The 19099-nt window shown below is 38.2% G+C and overlaps 1 protein-coding gene across 4 annotated transcripts; it reads right to left on the bottom strand.

Annotated features, from left to right (window-relative positions):
- Positions 1-663: 663 nt before the first annotated feature.
- On the bottom strand, positions 664-19096 carry eef1db (eukaryotic translation elongation factor 1 delta b (guanine nucleotide exchange protein)). 4 transcript variants are annotated; one of them, XM_081378552.1, is made up of 9 exons: positions 18780-18848; positions 17540-17592; positions 13021-13135; positions 12218-12289; positions 10737-10808; positions 9693-9777; positions 7791-8083; positions 2815-3009; positions 664-781 (listed from the first exon to the last, which is right to left on the bottom strand). In XM_081378552.1, exons 3-9 carry the CDS (start codon positions 13132-13134, stop codon positions 743-745), a joined length of 870 nt encoding a protein of 289 aa, XP_081234678.1. In that variant the 5' UTR covers position 13135; positions 17540-17592; positions 18780-18848; the 3' UTR covers positions 664-742. The 4 variants fall into 4 exon arrangements, with proteins under 4 accessions (XP_081234678.1, XP_081234677.1, XP_081234680.1 ...); XM_081378551.1 differs by lacking the exon at positions 17540-17592 and having other exon boundaries at positions 18780-18906; XM_081378554.1 differs by lacking the exon at positions 10737-10808.
- Between the last annotated feature and the right edge of the window lie 3 nt (positions 19097-19099).

A 19099-nucleotide genomic window follows, 5' to 3' on the forward strand; every position in this document is an offset into this window, starting at 1 on the left:
AAAATAATGTCTTAATGGTCAAGCCGAAAGACGCGTTCTTTTATTGATTCGTTCATATGAATCGAGTAGACGCGAGTCACGCACTCCCGCTGCGTGAAACTGATTCCACATCCTGTAATTTGACTCTTTCCTGCCCATTCACGTACAGAATCAGTTAAATGGACATTTATATTGCATAACATTATTAAAGCATTGTATAATGTATCTTAATTGTCTCTTAATGTGTTGAAGCTTTGATGACAAAGAAAATTATTTAAATAACTAAAAGTGACATGATACAGTGACGTCAGAATACATGATATTTGAGACTCTATCTATCAATCTGTCATTCTATCTATCTATCTATCTATCTATTTCTGTCTATTTATCTATCCATCCATCCGTCCGTCCGTCATTCTATCTATCTATCTATCTATCTATCTATCTATCTATCTATCTATCTATCTATCTATCTATCTATCTATCTATCTATCTATCTATCTATCTATCTATCTATCTATCTATCTATCTATCTATCTATCTATCTATCTCCACACATGAACTCAGGATCACAAACACATGAAAGTGCTCTTAATCGGCACAAATGTAGATTCTAATGCTCATCTGCATAATAAACATTTTTAACGAGATGTGGGGAAAATGAAAGACAGAGACCAAGACAAACACATTTCGAACTCATTTATTAACCGATATTTGTCCAGCAGCAGTAGCATGTGAGTGTTTACATGTGTGTGAGTGTGTGTTAGATCTTGTTGAACGCCGCAACATCCACACTCTGAACCTGTAACACACAAAAACAAACACATCAAGCTTTACATGACACTGGAACTGTGCGCTAACAGCTTCAGTCTGCATGAGAACCAATCGTCAACCTTCAAGTGTCTCTTCAATCCAACACTGAAGTGAGTTAAACTTCAGTTCATCGAATGGCCACTAGAGGCCGGCTGCAGAAGAGACTCAATCCCATAGACCTCCATGTTAAAACGCCCAACTTTACAGCAGAATGTCAGTAACTAGACAGTTTCTGGTCCCATTGACTTCCATAGTAGGAAAAAAAATATACTATGGAAGTCAATGGGACCCAGAAACTGCCTGGTTACTGACATTCTTCTAAATATCTTCCTTTCTGTTCAGCAGAAGAAAGAAATTCATACAGGTTTGAAACAACATGAGGGTGAATATATGATGACAGAATTTTCATTTTAAAGTGGAGTATCCCTTTAATTTGTATCAGAGCCCATCTCAGATACTCATTTACTGTGAGGAAACTTTGTATTGTAATATCCACACTAGTTTGGTTGTGGTCCTGGGGGTGGCCACTTTCATCAGAAGAAGTGAGCTAGCTTCTAAGCGGATTCTGAATGGACCGCCACGACAGACCTCTTTGCGTGATCACGAAGGTAGGCTAATGGCTGAATCGGAATTTATAAGCAAAATCACGGGAATCAATAGCCTAATACAGCCCAGTTGTGCTAAAATAAATATCATGAGACGTCCATCATCAGATGAATGATATGGAAAAGTTAAGTTAGAGCCGCTAAAGCCAGTGCTACTACCCATGCGAACAAAAATATAGCCTAAAACTTATCTAAGTAATATACAGTATTTCGTTGTCACCCTGCCTCTCCAAATGCAAAACTGACATTAACAAAATGCAATAATGCAATAACAGCTGAAAAAGTACTTGGGTGTGTGTTTTATTTTATATTTACCGTTCAATAATGCAATCGCTCCTGTCTGTCCCATAGAAAGCATGTTTTATGGGTAATCGCTTTAGTGCCTGGTTACAAATCAGATATCACTTTATTATATAAGTCGTTTGGACTATGTTATAATGACCATTAACTTAACTAGTATATAACCAAAGCTACAGATTGCAAAATTAAACATTTCTCAGTCTTGGTGTTTTTTTAGTTAGCTTAGATAGTAGCTTGGAGATAACGATTTTTTCACCATCTACGATATTTTTCGATAAAAAACTTTAATAATAAATATGATACAAGCATAATTCTGTTGAAGAATTAATTATGACATGACATGCTAAAAAAATACTTATATTATGCCAAATGTCGTAAAACATACCTAAAAATGCAATTTCTTTCACTTAAAACTATATAAATAATCAGGATAAAAATAAAAGATTATTACACGAATTAAAGTTTGATTGAGAACAGCTTTAGATCAGGCATACTTCTGGGGTCCTAAGCTGGGACTCATCACCATAGATATCATATAAAGGCTAGATGTCTTAAGGCGGAGTCACTTCCGGCATCACCGGCGGCCATCTTAGGACAGGGCTCTGTGAATTAAGGTGAGTGATCAGCACGCACACAAATCCTCTTATCTCGGTGAAATCTGGACGGATTTACAAACGGTTTGGTTTCTTACAAACGTCATTACCGTGGCTATAATTCTTTCATATGGAAGTCCATTTATATAATTATTCATATGTATGCAGTTTCATAGCTACATCTCTGACGTTTATAACAAACCAAACCGTTTGAAAATCGGTAGAAAATTGAGCAAGTTATGGTTATTTAAAAGTACATGCACCATGTTACAAGTGAGCGAGCACCCTGTGGTAAGATGGCCGCCGTGTGCGGACGTCGACCTCCATTGGCCAGCAGCGCGGACGAGACATCTAGCCTTTATATGATATCTATGCTCATCACACCGTGAGAGACGCGCAGACAAGATGGCGTCGGCCGGCTCCGCCCACTTTGGGCTTCAGAAACGCTCTTCAGAAACATACGGGTGACGTCACGGACACTACGTCCATTGCTTTATTCAGTCTATGACGGGAACGTTACTCACGTAGTCCTCAAACTTGGTGATCTCCTCCTCTAGGAAGTCTGTTCCCACCTTGTCGTCCTCCACCACACAGTTTATCTGCAGTTTCTTGATGCCGTATCCCACAGGAACCAGTTTGGACGCTCCCCACAGCAGCCCGTCCACCTGCACCGACCGCACACACTCCTCCAGCTTCTTCATGTCCGTCTCATCGTCCCACTGTGGACAGGAGGACGACACCATGAGAGCGAGACATACTTTGATGCTGGCTTGAGAAGTCTGGCTAGAAAGTGTAAGTTTATGGTCATGCAGTCGATTGGACAAATGCATAGATTGTCATGTGTGTGATTATTATTATTAATAATACCAGTGGAAATTCCACCCTGCAGCTGATTTCATATATATATTATATAAAATAAAAATTGGATTTCATTAATTAATTTCTTATTCAAACAAAATCCTGTCATCCAGCATCTCCTCCATCCTCATCCTCATCACCAAACATGTGTTTTAGGTGGACAGATCAACACAAGACAAAGAACATCAAAATGTAGAATTTAGGAAAATAACAATGTCTTTCTGTTCACCAAATGCGTTTTAATCTTCGCTGTTGCTTCAATGCAAATGAACAAGCGTGTTGTTATTTCTTGTGTAGTGACGTGTGTGTTCAAGTGAGCCAGATATGAGCAGATTCTACACAATACGCTGTATTTAATATATCATGATGACTCACGAGTATTTGCACTGAATCTGTGCAGATTTGACTTAGACGAACTTCCCCAGCAAAGTGAGTAAACAGAAGTAACTCGCCAAACTGGCTCGTGATTTAACAGCGCTTCCCGCCACAGCTGATTATTACCGCATTCGGCGGATGTTAATTTCAAACCCTATATATATATTAGTAAGAAAGGGTAGTCTGCCTCGACCCAGATTGCACTCCAAAATATATCTCAGAATTAGCTCATCCCCAAAATGGCTTAATTATCATAGAGATAAAGAAAGTCAAGTTATATTGTTTCTTCATCTGGGTTGATCACATCCTGAACAAATGGTCAATTGTAGAATGGGAATGTGTGCGGGACACAGAGAAGCTTCTCAGACAACGGGGTGTCAACTTCATTCACACACAGACCACAGCTGTTACAACAAGAGCAACTTCATTTACATTAAGAGTAAACAAACTATAAGGATAAAAGGTTTGAGATTCGGGTGTTCTGGTTCATTCTGACGCCGGTAAACCCAAGGTGCTGCGTGTGCCTTGCCACTGCTATGCTGTAATAATAGGGGTGTAACGATATTAAAACCGAACCGAAAAACCGCGATACAACAGCCACGGTTCGAACCGCGATACTCTCATGTCGAACCGAACGCGCTTCGCCCCCTGCTGCCCAACTCTCACTTCACTTTGTCACAAAACTATTTTTTCTTCCTTGACATTTGATTAAATAGTAATTAATGAGTACACTTTTAACAACTAATAAGAGCTGTAGTTTTAATAAATATTATTATAATATTATTTACTAAATAAAGTGCATGTCACGTGATTTGGGTGATCGATCACGCTCGGGAGTTTACATACGCACTTCAGGATGGCAACTCCGCGGCATATTGTGATTGAAGACCCTGCGGTCACAACCACGGACTGATATTGATACAGCAGCAACAGCAGCAGTGCTGATCACGAATCTTGAGAATGATCACCGACACCTGTCATCATCCAATATGATGATGACATATCACAGCTTTTTTTAATCATTGTTTGATTTGCGAACATAATCCTTTGCCGTCTGGCCGCTTCCGCTTCAAGCCGGACTCGTCTCGCGCTAACGGTAATTTCCTTTCACTGTCCACGTTTTGATTTCGGCAAATCACTTTTGGCGAATGCAAACAACGTGATTATTGTTCATGAGTCCAACATCCAGCCACGCAAGAAAACATGTAATCTACCTGAGGGAATAATATGCTCACAAAACATTTCTGATTATTATTTGTTTAAAACGGTTTTGTCCCCCCCCCCCCCCTTTAATTACTTTCCCCAAAAAATAATCTTAACCTCAAACTTTTGAACTGTAGGCCTATGTATAATGTTAAAAAAGCTTTCCATTTCAGATAAATGCGGTTATTTTTAATGGTGGTTTGTTTGTAATGTGACATATTTTTTTGTATGACATTAAAATTATTTTTAGAATTAAATTGTACATAAATAGGTTAAGCAATACAAATGTGTTTGTCTGATAACCTTTTAAACATAGCCTATACTTAACTACAGTTTGCAGACACTGAAATTATATAGATTGTGCGATACAGTAAATATTTTGAGTGTCCCTCATTTTCCTATAAAGAACCACAATTGTCCCGCATTTTACTTTTCTGAAGTTGGCAACCCTACTCAGGTGTGCAGTTTATTTCTGACTAGTCAGTGGAGACATTTAGGCTATTTCATTTTCGTTAACTCAGGTGTGCTAACTGCTCTAAAGAAAACATGAAGCCAATGTATAAAATTAATAAAGTTAAGTTAAATTATTGTTGTTGTTGTTTTTATTAAGTTAAAAGTGAATCTAGTGTTATTATTGCTGGTGGTGCCCTGCCATGAACCCTGCCCCCACAGCAAACAGAACCGAACCGAACCGAACCGTGGCTCCAAAACCGTGATATGAACCGAACCGTGGCATTGGTGTATCGTTACACCCCTATGTAATAAAGGTCCTTTTTGAGATCTTCGACGTCCACGTTTTTTCTTACAATATATACAGTACCAGTCAAAAGTTTGGAAACGTTACTATTTTTAATGTTTTTGAAAGAAGTCTCTTATGCTCATCAAGCCTGCAGTTTAAAAAAAAAAAAAAAACAAAAAAAAAAAACAGTAATATTATGAAATATTATTACAATTTAAAATAATGGTTCTCTTTTTTAATATATTTTAAAATGTCATTTATTTTTGTGATGCAAAGCTGAATCTTCATCAGCAAGTACTCCAGTCTTTGGTGTCTTATGATCCTTCAGAAATCATTCTAATATGATGACTTGATACTCAGTTATTATCAATGATGGAAACAGTTGTGCTGTTTAATATATTTATTTGGAATACTTTTTTCAGGATTCATTGATGAGTAAAACGTTAACAGCATTTATTCATAAAAACAGCGTTTATTCAAAATAAAAACATTTATAACAATATAAATCGTTACCATCACCTTTTAGCAATTTAACGCATCCTTGTTGAATTAAAGTATTAATTAAAAAAAAAAAAATAGTTATTGTTCCCAAACTTTTGAACGGTAGTGTATATTGTTACAAAAGATTTCTATTCTAAATAAATACAGTTCTTTTTTAACTTTTTATTCATCAAATAATCCTGAAAAAAGTATCTCAGGTTCTAAAAAAAATATTAAGCAGCACAACTGTTTCCAACATTGATCATAAATCAGCATATTAGAATGATTTCTGAAGGATCATAAGACACCAAAGACTGGAGTACTTGCTGATGAAAATTCAGCTTTGCATCACAAAAATAAATTACATTTTAAAGTATATTAAAAAAGAGAACCATTATTTTAAATTGTAATAATATTTCATAATATTACTATTTTTTTTTTTTTTACTGCAGGCTTGATGAGCATAAGAGACTTCTTTCAAAAACATTAAAAATAGTAATGTTTCCAAACTTTTGACTGGTACTGTATATATATATTTTATTTTTTATCCAACAAACTTAGTAGTATACAATGTAGTATTCAGAATTTACATTCGTCGGGCCGTCGGTGAGACAGAGGACTCTGATTGGCTGTTCAGTGCACGAGAATAATAGCAAAACAGCGAGCAAAGATGTCAAAACTGCAGATAGAAGACCGTTCTAATGTTACGCCATCTTACCTGAGTGTTCCTCAGCGAATATTTCAATATTAACACGAGCGGAGTGGAATAAAGAAAGTGTTTAGCAGGATTGATATTCAAAACGGTAAGCAAACACTGCTTTGTTTACAGTGTGTTTCTGCAGCGTCGGTTTCCTTTTTGAATGCCGAATATAGACGAATATATCTGCAGAAACAGACAGTGGTCTCATTCACACGCAGGCGCAGAAGAACACACACGCTAGCTGACAGTCGGCTGTAGTTCTCTCGGTGTGTGTTCAGGTGCAGCTTTTCCCCCAACTCGAGGCGACACAGTCGACTTTCATCAGCACTAGTTCGTCAGCGGCGGCTTGGTGTGTCCCGGGCTTAAAGGGATAGTTCACTTTGAAATTAATTTTTGATATGTTTTAGCTTACCTCAAGGGCATCCAAGATGTAGGTGTCTTTGTTTCCGCAGTAGTTTCAATTTTGATATTTTTAGGTCAAACCGTTCTTGTCTGTCAGTCGTATAATGCAGGTCTATGGTCACTGTCTCAAAGAGCATGCACAGAGTCCAAATTAAACAATTCCCCATCGTTAGTACACATTGATGGCCTAAGACACGAAACGAGCGGTTTGTGTGAGAAAAGGAACAGTATTTATATCGTTTTTACCTCTTATACACAGCCAAGTCCAAGTGATCTGAGGGCGCGGGCGCTTCCTGGTGTGTGACGTATACGTAGACTGGTGCATAGATATATATACACTAGATGTCGCCTTGTCTACGGCAGTTCATTGGAACGAATGTCTTTAAGGCGACATCTAGTGTATATATCTATTGTTTTAATTTGGACTCTGTGCATGCTCTTTGAGCCAGTGACCATCGACCTGCATTATACGATTGACAGACAAGAAAGGTTTGACCTAAAAATATCAAAATTGAAACTACTGCGGAAACAAAGACACCTGCATCTCGGATGCCCTTGAGGTAAGCTAAAACATAGCAAAATTTAATTTCAAAGTGAATTATCCCTTTAAGGATAGGAATGATAACATTCCTGCAATGTGTTATTTGGATCCTATCGCCGTCCTGGTCACTAAAACACCCGCCGCTTCAGCTAAAAGACTCTGAACTTCATGTACTTGTGTAAACTGCAGGCGAATCACTTACAGGTTTGACGTCTAACAGGATGGATGATTTGGCGATGAGGACGGGCTTTTTGGCCTTTTTCGCTGCGTATTCTTGCAGCCGCTGCTCTTTCAGTCTCTCGGCCTCCTCGTCCACCTCTTCATCGCTGCCGAACAGGTCAAGGTCATCCTCCTCTTCCTCCTCCTCCTCTTTCACCGGAGCAGACAGGGCTTTCTGGGGACCGGTCCCGTTAACGGTCGGCACCGATGAACGCTTCTCCAGCGCAGACACTCGACTCTCCATCTTACCGAGAGCAGAACGCAGATCCTCCACCACTGACACACACAGAACGACAACAATCAGACCTGCGCTTCTTAAAGGTGCACTGTGTAATATTTAGGAGGATCTGTTGACAGAAGTGCAATATCATATGCATAACTATGTTTTCAGTGGTGTATAAAGACCTTATATAATGAACCGTTATGGTTTAATTAGCTTAGAATGAGCGCGGGTCCGCTTACTTCCACATGTTTCTACAGGAGCCCTGAACAGACAAACGCGTTTCGTCACTATGTTGTTCTTCGAAGCGAGCTAAAGTCAGCGAATAAAACACTGACACAATGATGAACAGGTAACAATAATATTCGCAATAACATCGTTTTACTGAATAATTAAGTAAACCTAATTTCTTAATTTATCTTTGTAAAGAAACCTCATTGTTTAACTGGCTACTCTCTGCTGTCTCGGACGACGACATCACTTCCTGTCGGCCACCGTAACTTCTGTTGGGTGCAATTCACAACCTCACCACTAGATGCGCTAATTTACACACTGCACCTTTAAAGGAAGTACAAGTGCTTGCAAAAGATAACTGTTAAAATGTAATGTAAAATTCAACTTATTATGACATCACCGTTGTTCAGTTTGAATGATGAATGAGCCGATGTTATTTGTTCACCTCAGGACGCCAGAGAAAATATAGTTTTATTTTATATGATGTTTGCTACAACTAAATGGGATTAAGAGAGATAAAGACAGCAAAGAAGGCTAGATATAATGCATTCAATCAGGGGTGTTATTGTTGACTAAAACTACTAAAAAGCTGAAATAAGAACAAATTAAACGTAAATTGTAATATTTTAAATATATATATATATATATATTTTCTAAAAATGACAAAAGCACATTTTACTACATATTAAACAAATTATAATATAAAACAATTAAAGCTAATTAAAAATGCTAATAAACACTATAATAGTACTAAAATAGCACTGCATGCAAACTGATAAATTTAAATAGTAATATTTTAAAAACTAATGACAATGACAAGCATAGTAAAATTAGAACTAAAATTAACTAAGCTAAAATTACAATATAAAAATAAAAGCTAATGCAAAAAATTAATAAACACTTAATATTTTATAAATAATAGTAAAATAACACTAGATGCAAATTGAAATAAAAAGAAACCTAAAAAGTATTTTTTTTAAAGAACAAAAACACAGTATATGAGTTTGAAAATGACAAAAGCACAGTATAAAATTACTAAAAAATAAAAGCTAATGCCAAAAAGTGTATATAAACTATAATAGTATATAAATAATACTAAAATAACTGCATGCAAACTGAAATAAAATTAAACCTTAATAGTAATATTTACAAAAAAGAACAAAAATGACAAAAGGATATTGTAAAATGACTAAAAATTCAACAAATTTATGTTTACAAATATTTTTTTTATTGTTTATATATTGAAATCTAAATTTACTGAATAGTTAATTTGAGGGTGCTGAATGTTTTTACAAAATGTCCATTCATCCAAAAAATTTGTACAAGTGGAACCATGAAGGAACCAGAATTGGAATTAGGGTTGCTAAAATCCTTCCGAAATGCAAATGCAAAGCTATGTGAATCTCTTTAACAACATGTGAACACACAAACCTGCGTGTAGACTCTGGTTCTCTAGTTCCAGGTTCTTCATGCGTGCGGCGAGCTCCCCGTAATCAGCAGCGCTGCCTCCGCCGCTCTAAACACACACACACACACACACACACACACACGTCACATCACAGTTCCCATCAGCCCCTGCTCTGATACACCACTGTGCAGTGAGGTCTAGTTACAATTACACAAGCACTACTAACAGAACACACAACTAGTCAACATGTTTCACACAAAACAACATGAATTGTGCTACATTTGGTCAGAACTTATTTTACAGTTGGAGTTAGCAAATTCAATTTTTTTATAATAATCTCAATCATGTTTCCAAACCCCTTTAATTTAGTTAATATTTACAATAATTTAACAACACATTTGTATGTTCACGGTTCTCTGATGTCAGTTAATGCTCAACATGACACGCAATTAAATAAATTTTTTGATTGTTTTTGTTTTAAAATTATTTCTTTTATTTTTACACATTAATTAATAATTTGCACATTAATTAATTACTCAGACTCTGAACATTTTTGTGTATAATTAAAAAAAAATATTTTTTCTTGTGCTCATTTAATGATTATTTTAATTTAATCATATTTCTTGCATGAAAAATTTTCAAATTCTGTTTAGTTAAAATGAGGGTTCTCACTGAAAAATAAATAAATAAATCAATAACAAATACACTGTCTTATAGTTAATTTCAAAGCAAATACATACATACAGTACAGCCTGGAATAACACAAACCAGGGTTATTATTCTCAACGATACTAAAATAACACTAATACAAACCTCACAACAAAGATGCAAATGTACAAGTGTTTGCTCTCAGCAAAATCAGATCTTCCACAGCAAAATACACACGAAACATAACAATAAATCCACACACGACACTTCTGAAACTGCCTAAACAACACGCATGCGAGCATGCACACGCTTCCACTTTGACGTGAACTGCTTTGGCCGAGGTTTGTTTCTGGCCAACAGCTTTCACACACACACACACACACACACACACACACACACACACACACACACACACTTACAGGAGAGGAGCGGTGGGAGGGGTTTGATATTTTAGGGGCGGAGCCTCTACTCGGCTGCAAGGTTGTCTTCAGCTACAGGAGAGATCATTTATAAGGGAAGTCAACAGATGTTTTAAAGTCCCCCTGTGGTGAAAATCCAGCTTTTAATGTTGTTTATGTGTCTATGTGGTGTTTTTAATCTGCTCTAAGACAAAGCATGTGTAAATTCATAAGTCGACAGCATTGCTGAGTATTTCCTCCTTAAAACTGCAGTGAACCAAAGACAGTCTCAAAAACACGCTTTGAAATCGCTGGTGTTTCTGACGTCACAAACTACCTTGTAACCAATCAGATCAACGTGTGATCGTCAACCAGTGGATCTCTGAGCTGAGTGAGGGAGTGGAGGCGGGGCTCATTTGCATAGAACCGCGCATACTCAATGAGGCAAGGGTGTCGAGTTACATTCAAGATATTTTAAGGCATGATAATTTTTTTTTCAAAAATATGTCATTTTGGTGATTAAAGATGAGTTTTAAGGGATAAAATTATTGACTACAGGGGGACTTTAAGAGAGAAGATCTGGGGCTTTGTTCTCAAACCTAGTGAGCCGCCTACATAGACAGCATTATCAGGGACATGCTCATGACCAAAGGATGATCATAATATAAAACATAATCACAATGCCTTCTCAGACAGACAGCAAGACAGCTCACTAGTGTTTAGGGACAGAATAGAGGTCTATTAATCGAGATGAAACTGCTTATAAACTGGCTGTTGTCAACAAATCAGAAGCACCATGAACGTGTCATTTGTTTTACTGTACTGAGGAAACAAACACTTACGACACGTGTCAGAAGAACAACTCAAATCTGAACAGGCAGAACAGCGCTGAAACGTAATAAAACGGTAATAAAACTCATAATGCACAATACAGTGCAGTGATTGATTGGATTGAAAGAGTTCGTTCTCATGAATAATGCAGAGAAAAGCTCAGAAAATCATCATGACTCTCCAGCCACTCAGAATCAACGTATAAAACTCACTTTTCATGACGTTGGTTCAACTGTGCGTTTTAAACCGGAAGAACAAAATGGTTCAGAAAAAAATAATAATAACCACTTTTCCCTTAATAATAAAAAACATAATGAGTGATATTTTCATTGATGTACAACCTGTACACGTTAAAATCTCAAAAAATGTGTTTTAGGGTTTCATGACCCTTTTTTCATGACGTCCCCCACAGTTTTATTCCTAAAATAAAAGATCAATGGTGTGTGTGTGTGTGTTATATATATATATATATACACAGTGCTGCTTGAAAGTTTGTGAACCCCTTGCAGAAAATTATTCACATTTCCTGTAAAGGGGTCACAAACTTTCTTACTAATAGCAATCACAATTGCAATATATTAATTTTTTCCTGATAAAAATTGTGCAGCCCTAGAGCAGAGCTTGTCTGTACCTCTCTAAGAGTAATCCCAGGATTTTTTCATTCAACTCACCCCAGCGAGAGATTTCTGGATGTTTTCTCGCGCTCGAGCGATGTCCTGAAGAATACTGTTAGCTCCTGTGTCCTGAGACGAGAGAGAGAAACCTCAGTGTGTGCTGGTATAGAGCAAAGTGTTAAACAGTGAAGCTCAGTGCGAGCAACGGTAAGGTCATGGGTTCAGTTCCCTGGGAATGTGGGGAATGAACGAATCTTTAGATAAAAGCATCTGCCAAATGCATAAAATTAATTAAACGTACATTTGGAATGGACTCATTGCCTTCTATTTCTCAAAAATATCATGTGGAATAGTAGTATAAGCACTCGTCCTGTGCAAGTTGATCATGTTAATTGTGACCCTGGACCTCAAAACCAGTCATAAGGGTATTTTTTTAGAATTTGAGATTTATAGATCATATGAAAGATGAATAAATAAGCTTTCCATTGATGTGTGGTTTGTTAGGATAGGACATTTGGCCGAGATACAACTATTTTAAAATCTGGAATCTGAGGGTGCAAAAAAAAAATCGAAACATTGAGAAAATCTCATTCAAAGCTATTCATTTATGTTCATGATTGTGCAGCATCGACTCATAAAAATATTTTTTTTTATATATTCACAGTAGGAAATTTCCTAAATATCTTCATGGAACATGATCTTTACTTAATATCCTAATGATTTTTGGCATAAAAGAAAAATCGATTGAGAAAATTGACCCATGCAATGTATTGTTGGTTATTGCCACAGATATACCCGTGCGACATGTGACTGGTTTTGTGGTCCAGGTTCACATATGAGACGTTTCTGGATTTTATAACCTGTTTGTGTTGTGTAGGTCCGTTCATCTGCTCGTAAAACCGCCGTTCTGCTTCATCGTAACGCGGCTTATCGAACCAGATCCTCTCCTGCGCCAAACAGTCCGCTGCAGTCATCCTACACAAACACACACAAGACCTGTGACAACCTCACTAAACACCACATGACATGAACATTGATTGTTAACATGAGATGAACATTGATTTTCTATAAATTTGGCCTTGATGAAAGTGAAAGTATGTTTGAGATCAACTGTGGGACACACAGCAGGATTCGGGATTTCAATATTTCAATCAGATGATCTTATTTTTTACAATCAATGTAACAAGTTCATCCACCCCAAAAATTAACAAGAATAATGAATATAATAAGAAATTATTAAATTATAAAGCGAGTTTTTAAATAAATAAATCCAAATGCAATATTTTCCTTTATCCTGAAATAACTAAAACTGAAATAAAACTTAATAAAAATGAAACAACAAACTTACTAAAAGAATCAAATGAAAAATAAAAATGAACCCCAAAATTAGTATATGGACATAATCCTAATAATATTAAATGTTAATGCAATGCAACCATGCAAAAATGACATCAACCGAACAAATGAAAGAAAACTAAACGAAGACAAAACTGAACTCAGACAAATGAATCTTTCAAGCCAACACAACGAACCAAACGCAACAAGAATGAATGTGAGTGTGTAAAAAAATAAAGAGGAAAAATATGCAATGAAGATGATGGACAAAAGAAGTAGAAAAGGTTGAAAACATAATGCATGTAAATAAAAGGGGTGAGATTGATGTTACCTGAGAGTAAAACATCGCTAAAAAGGGATCGAAGGGAAACTGTGAATTCTGTCATGGACCCGCATGCCGCTCCAAACCCGTATGACTTACTTCCCTCCACACGAAAGAAGATGATTTGTAGGACGTTCAAGAAACAAAAGTAATGCAGGTTTGGAGTGGCATGAGGGAGTGAACTAACTCAAATGTGCGGGGAAAGTGTGTGCAATCTCTCTGGAGTATAGAGTCATACTTCTGCTTCCGGCTAGAATGGTTTACAGATGTTTTGAGGGATTTCGCCGCGGCTCCTTCATAGAAACGAGTCTCCGCCTCCACATAGCGACCACGATCAAGCCACACCCTCTCGCTGTCGGGATGCAAGAAATAACACATCGCTGCTCCTTGATTGGCTCTTACATCATCAGAATCCCGGCGATCGCAAACCACAGGCTTTTTTTGTGCAGCGACGTCGTTATTTCGCTGCTTTGAGCTCGATTCATCGCTACTGGTTTTCGGTGGCGAGTTGCGGCTGTACAGGTTCTGATAGAAAGACGCCTCGGCTCTATCGAAAAGCGGTTTCTGAAGCCACACCCCCATTGGGGGTGGAGTCAGGCAAGGAAGGCCGTTGATTGGCTTTGAAGCAGGTGTGGGCGGAGTCGGGGTTTGTGATTGGTAGCCCTCGTCGCTGGGCGTTTGGCTGGTGGGTTGCAGTTGGAGAGATCTTGGTTGATTGGGAATCCGGCCCACAAACTTGCTCTCGGCTTGGTCAAAGTTGGGTTTGTTGACCCACACGTCTTGAACGACGTGATGACAAGCCTCTCGGCCTTGATGGCGACAGGTTTCCGGCTTTCGTGACGAATTGGAAAAGCTCGCAGGAGAAGTTGTGCCATTTTGCTCCTGCAAGAGTCGTACGTAGTAAAGGCTCTCCGCTCTCTCGTACGCGCCGCGGTCGAACCAGACCGACGAACTCTCCGATCTCAAGCCCTCGAGAGCCGCGCTCGACAACCATCCCACGGCACCGTTCGGCTGGCGCTCGGAAGATCCCGACTTATTCAAAGAAGAATTTCGGCGGCTTCTGTTGCGCATTTTCTTGTGTCCGGGAATATAGAGGTGGAGGATTGATAGATAAATGAAAGAGAGGAAAAGGAGAGTGACAGGGAACTGGAGAATTAATTACACAGCAATCGGTTAACGTTAAACATGAAGTGTGTAAATTGTGCAAATCTGTTTGTAGGCCTTGTTTACACCTGGTGTTAAGATGCGTTTTGGTCGATCGGATCACAAGTGGACGAGGGAGACACATTCCCGTTTACACCTGGTGTTTTAATCCATGTCTTTTGTCCACATTCAACCACTTCTGTCCTGAAGGGGAGCATCTATGGGCGGGTCTAATGGATCTTTCGATCTAATGGACACAATAAGCTTGTGCAATTCACATATGAACACACTGGAATTGACAGAAAAACATACGGAGAGCATCAGCTTTAGTTTCTGCTCTGACAGCCTCAAGACGTGTGTGTTAAAAATCAGGAATGGCGAGAGAACATTGTGTTTGGTACGTTTTTTATCTTCAAACCAAACTCGGGTCTTCAGCCGACAGAGTTTAAATCCCGTCTGGCTAGAGCTCTTCCTGTAATGTTTACTCATTAGGTCAGTAGGCGGAGAGTTGTCGGTCTCTCTGAAAGGCTGTTTCAATGCATTCGACCACACGAGCGTTTACACTACGAAAGCAATCCGGTCAAATGCTTTTTTGCCTACCTCTGGAAGTGGTTGACACGCTTAAAACGTTGTAGACCCCATTTATGCCTGTATTTAACATCGTCCACTTGCGATCCGATTAGGGCTGCACGATTAGGGGAAAATGTCATATTGCAATAATTGAGGTCAATATTGTGATTGCAATATGCGATTTAATAAACAAATGGTTTCATGAGTCAACTTGCTTGGTTCTCAAGGAAAATAAATGCACACACAGATTAGTGATAATCTGCCTAAAGAAAAAAGTTCTTTAGTCAAGAGCAGTGAGTGTTTTTCTCTGTTCCCTTTGTTCTTTGATTAACTTTAGCGACAGAGATAATTACTGTGCGTTCACACCGCCGGCGGCGAGAGCGTCAAAGTGGCCGGAAGCCATTCATTTTCAATGAGAGCCGGCGGCGAGCTCCGGCGAGGGCGGCGCGGCGCGTCTTGGATGGCGAGAGCGGCGAGAAGAGTTGAAATCAAGTCAACTTTATGGTAATAAGCTATGACGCGGTTCGGCGGCAACGGCGGCAACCAGTCGGAATGTAGAAGTCCTCCGCCTGAGGGAATACGAGAGAACACAATTCTGTAAACTTTGGTTCCCACCACATTAGTTCCTAAGCAAAATGGAGGAAAAATTTATAATTTCTGTTGCGGGTTTCCCGTTATTGTACGACTTGTCATCCATGGTGTTGTCAGTTTGATTAGAAAAAGCTGCGCAACACTATTTATAGGCAACATTTTCGCGCTAGAACTTCTTTGAACTAAAAACGCTTGTTTTTTAAGCAGGAATGCAATTCATTTGCTCAAAATAATAATGATTTTGACCAATTGCAGCAACGGTTTTTGCGGCCCCTTTAAATAAAGTTTTTTATAAAATCACGCATTCTAATCTACGTCAGAGCGTCAGAGCGTCCCCGAATCTTTCTACGGCGTCGGTGACAGGGCGGCGAGAGCGAATTTTGCCGCTCTCGCCGGCGGCGGTGTGAACGTACAGTTAGTGGATACTGTGTACTGTCCCTTTAAGAGCAGCCGCTGCTGTCAGAGACGCGGATCTCACACACGCGCCTCATTCTCTCACGAGTCATCACAACTCTTCACGTTCATCATAAGACTACTCTTATGTTATGAAGATACTCGACAAAAAGACATTTTGGCATAATTGTGTGTGTGTTATTGTTCGTTCAAGCTCGAAAGAGAGCTGTATTCTGGCATGCTGTTTTGTGCGCACGCACGATATTAGCGCGAGTCTTTCTGTGTGTCACGGTCAGGACATTCACAGGCAGCGCGCTCTTTTTTGTCTTATCACGCATGAATGGTTTAAAAGCATTTGCATGAATAAGAGCGTGATCATGTAACACTAGCCAAAGGACGCCAAAAATTAACAGATGCTGCGTTAATTGCGTTAACAGCGCTAATTTGTTTATTTAATATAAAATCGCAGCATTTTGCGTCATATAATCGCGTTGGCTTGACATCGCGATTGCGATATGATTAATCGTGCAGCACTAGATCCGATCGACCAAAACGCATCTTAATACCAGGCGTAAACAAGGCCTTAGTTTGAGAGCAAATTAGCAAACATAAACTATGTTTGTTTAGGGTCATGCAACAGAAGTAGTAATACTGATCCAATGGTAACTATTACTAACAGACAACAAAAACTGAATTCGAAAAAAAAATCAAGTGTTTGTGAAACCTGTTTGGATACAATAATTTTTTTACTATTTCATTTGGTGCAGCAAAAATTACACACTTAAGTTTTAAAGACAGAACAAGCCACACACACATTACACAGAAACAATTATGGTTGCATTAGATTTAAACACTGAGCTTTACAATGAAGTCAAGCAGAATATGAATAAAAAAGAAGGAACTGAAAGAAAGTACAATCGAATTTAAAATGGACAAAACACCCACTCAAATCCATCATGGGACAAATAATATGAGCCAAATCCCACATCCAGCATGCTGATGGGAGACAGTTTCTTCAAACTCACCTTCAGCAAACAGGAAAAGTGACCAAACAAAACAGTATGTAGCTGAACTCGTTCTTCTCATCCAGACAGAGGCAAGCAATAAACCATAAAGTGCAAATAAGAAAAGTATATGTATATTGAATCTCACAAGAGGACTTCAATCCTACATGCCCTTACAAAGAAGCTCTGGTGAAAACACGGTACTGTGATGGAATCAGAGAGGCACTTTGATATATTATGTACAATGGTACTGAATGATTACCATAGTATATGTCTAAAAAATATGGTATTATCATAGTACAGTGTGAATGAGAGTATTTTTCTTGTACTATTTTCTTTGTTAGTATCGAATGACTGGACTGACATACACTGCCTGGACTAAAAAGTTAGTAAAGACAATGTATAAAATAGTCCAAGTGACTACAGTGGCTCAACCTTAAAGGATTGAACTAACCCTTTAAGAGTCTATGATTGGATCATTATTGCTGTGATTATTATGTTTTTAGCATGATATATGTTTGGCAACAGTTCTTCTAAGCTTAATTGATGGAGTGTATAGCTTTTCATTTCTTAAACAACCATGTGGGAAGACACATCATGGCCATTTTTCAGGATGATAATATCAAGATTCATCAGGCTCAGATTGTGAAGGAATAGTCTGGGAGGGAGAATCTAAAAAATAAGCACTAGTTTCAGGAAAATAGATACTAGTATGTTTTAAGGATTCAATGTTAAATTTTACATTAGAGGACAGTTTTTTTTATGATGACTGTCAAGATCTGAACCTGATATTGGGGGAAATGGACTAATGTGGATTTTCTCATTAAAGCCTACCGTTAATCACTCATTCCGTTGGTTCAAAAACAAAAAGGTGATATCAAGAGATCATAAAATCAAAAATCTGTAGAAATCTCTGGTTTACCAAAAGATCATCAGCTTAAACATGAGATGCGTCATTATTCAAGATAATCTGTCTGGACTTCCTGCACATGGAGGTGTCAGGCCTATGAACACCAAAACACTGGATAATTATAGCGGAATAAACGGATTTTCATTATGACAGTGACTGAAACATCAACACGAGCTTTCTATCAGCTAACGATCATACTGATTATTCTTACATAAATAAATAAACAGATGAATGACGTCTAACCGGCTTTTGAACACCCCGTACATTTACAGCACAGCATTATTCAATCATTTAAACAAAGAAACGCAATAAAAGAACATAAACGCCAACATTTTTCAAACATATACTCACTTTAAACGCTTTAGTTAGTGTTGTATGAATGAATCGCTGCTGCTCGCCGCGCGCTCACGGGACAGAAGGAGCGAGCGAAACCCGGAGCGAACCATTCGTGCTCACGAGCGGGGGAGATCATTACCACAAAACACCCACAAAACTGATAAACATTACACTAATGAAGCTTAAGTGTATTTGTAATCAATAGTTAACAGTTTTATATATGTATACATATAGACATAACACACAATAGTGCGGTAGAAGGCTTAAAAAAAAAAAATATTTCGTCATGACATTACCACATGGTACATTCCTCGCTGTTTCCCAGCGCGACTGCG

The sequence above is a fragment of the Scardinius erythrophthalmus genome, assembly GCF_964197995.2.
Source record: "Scardinius erythrophthalmus genome assembly, chromosome: 11".
Lineage (NCBI taxonomy): Eukaryota > Metazoa > Chordata > Actinopteri > Cypriniformes > Leuciscidae > Scardinius > Scardinius erythrophthalmus.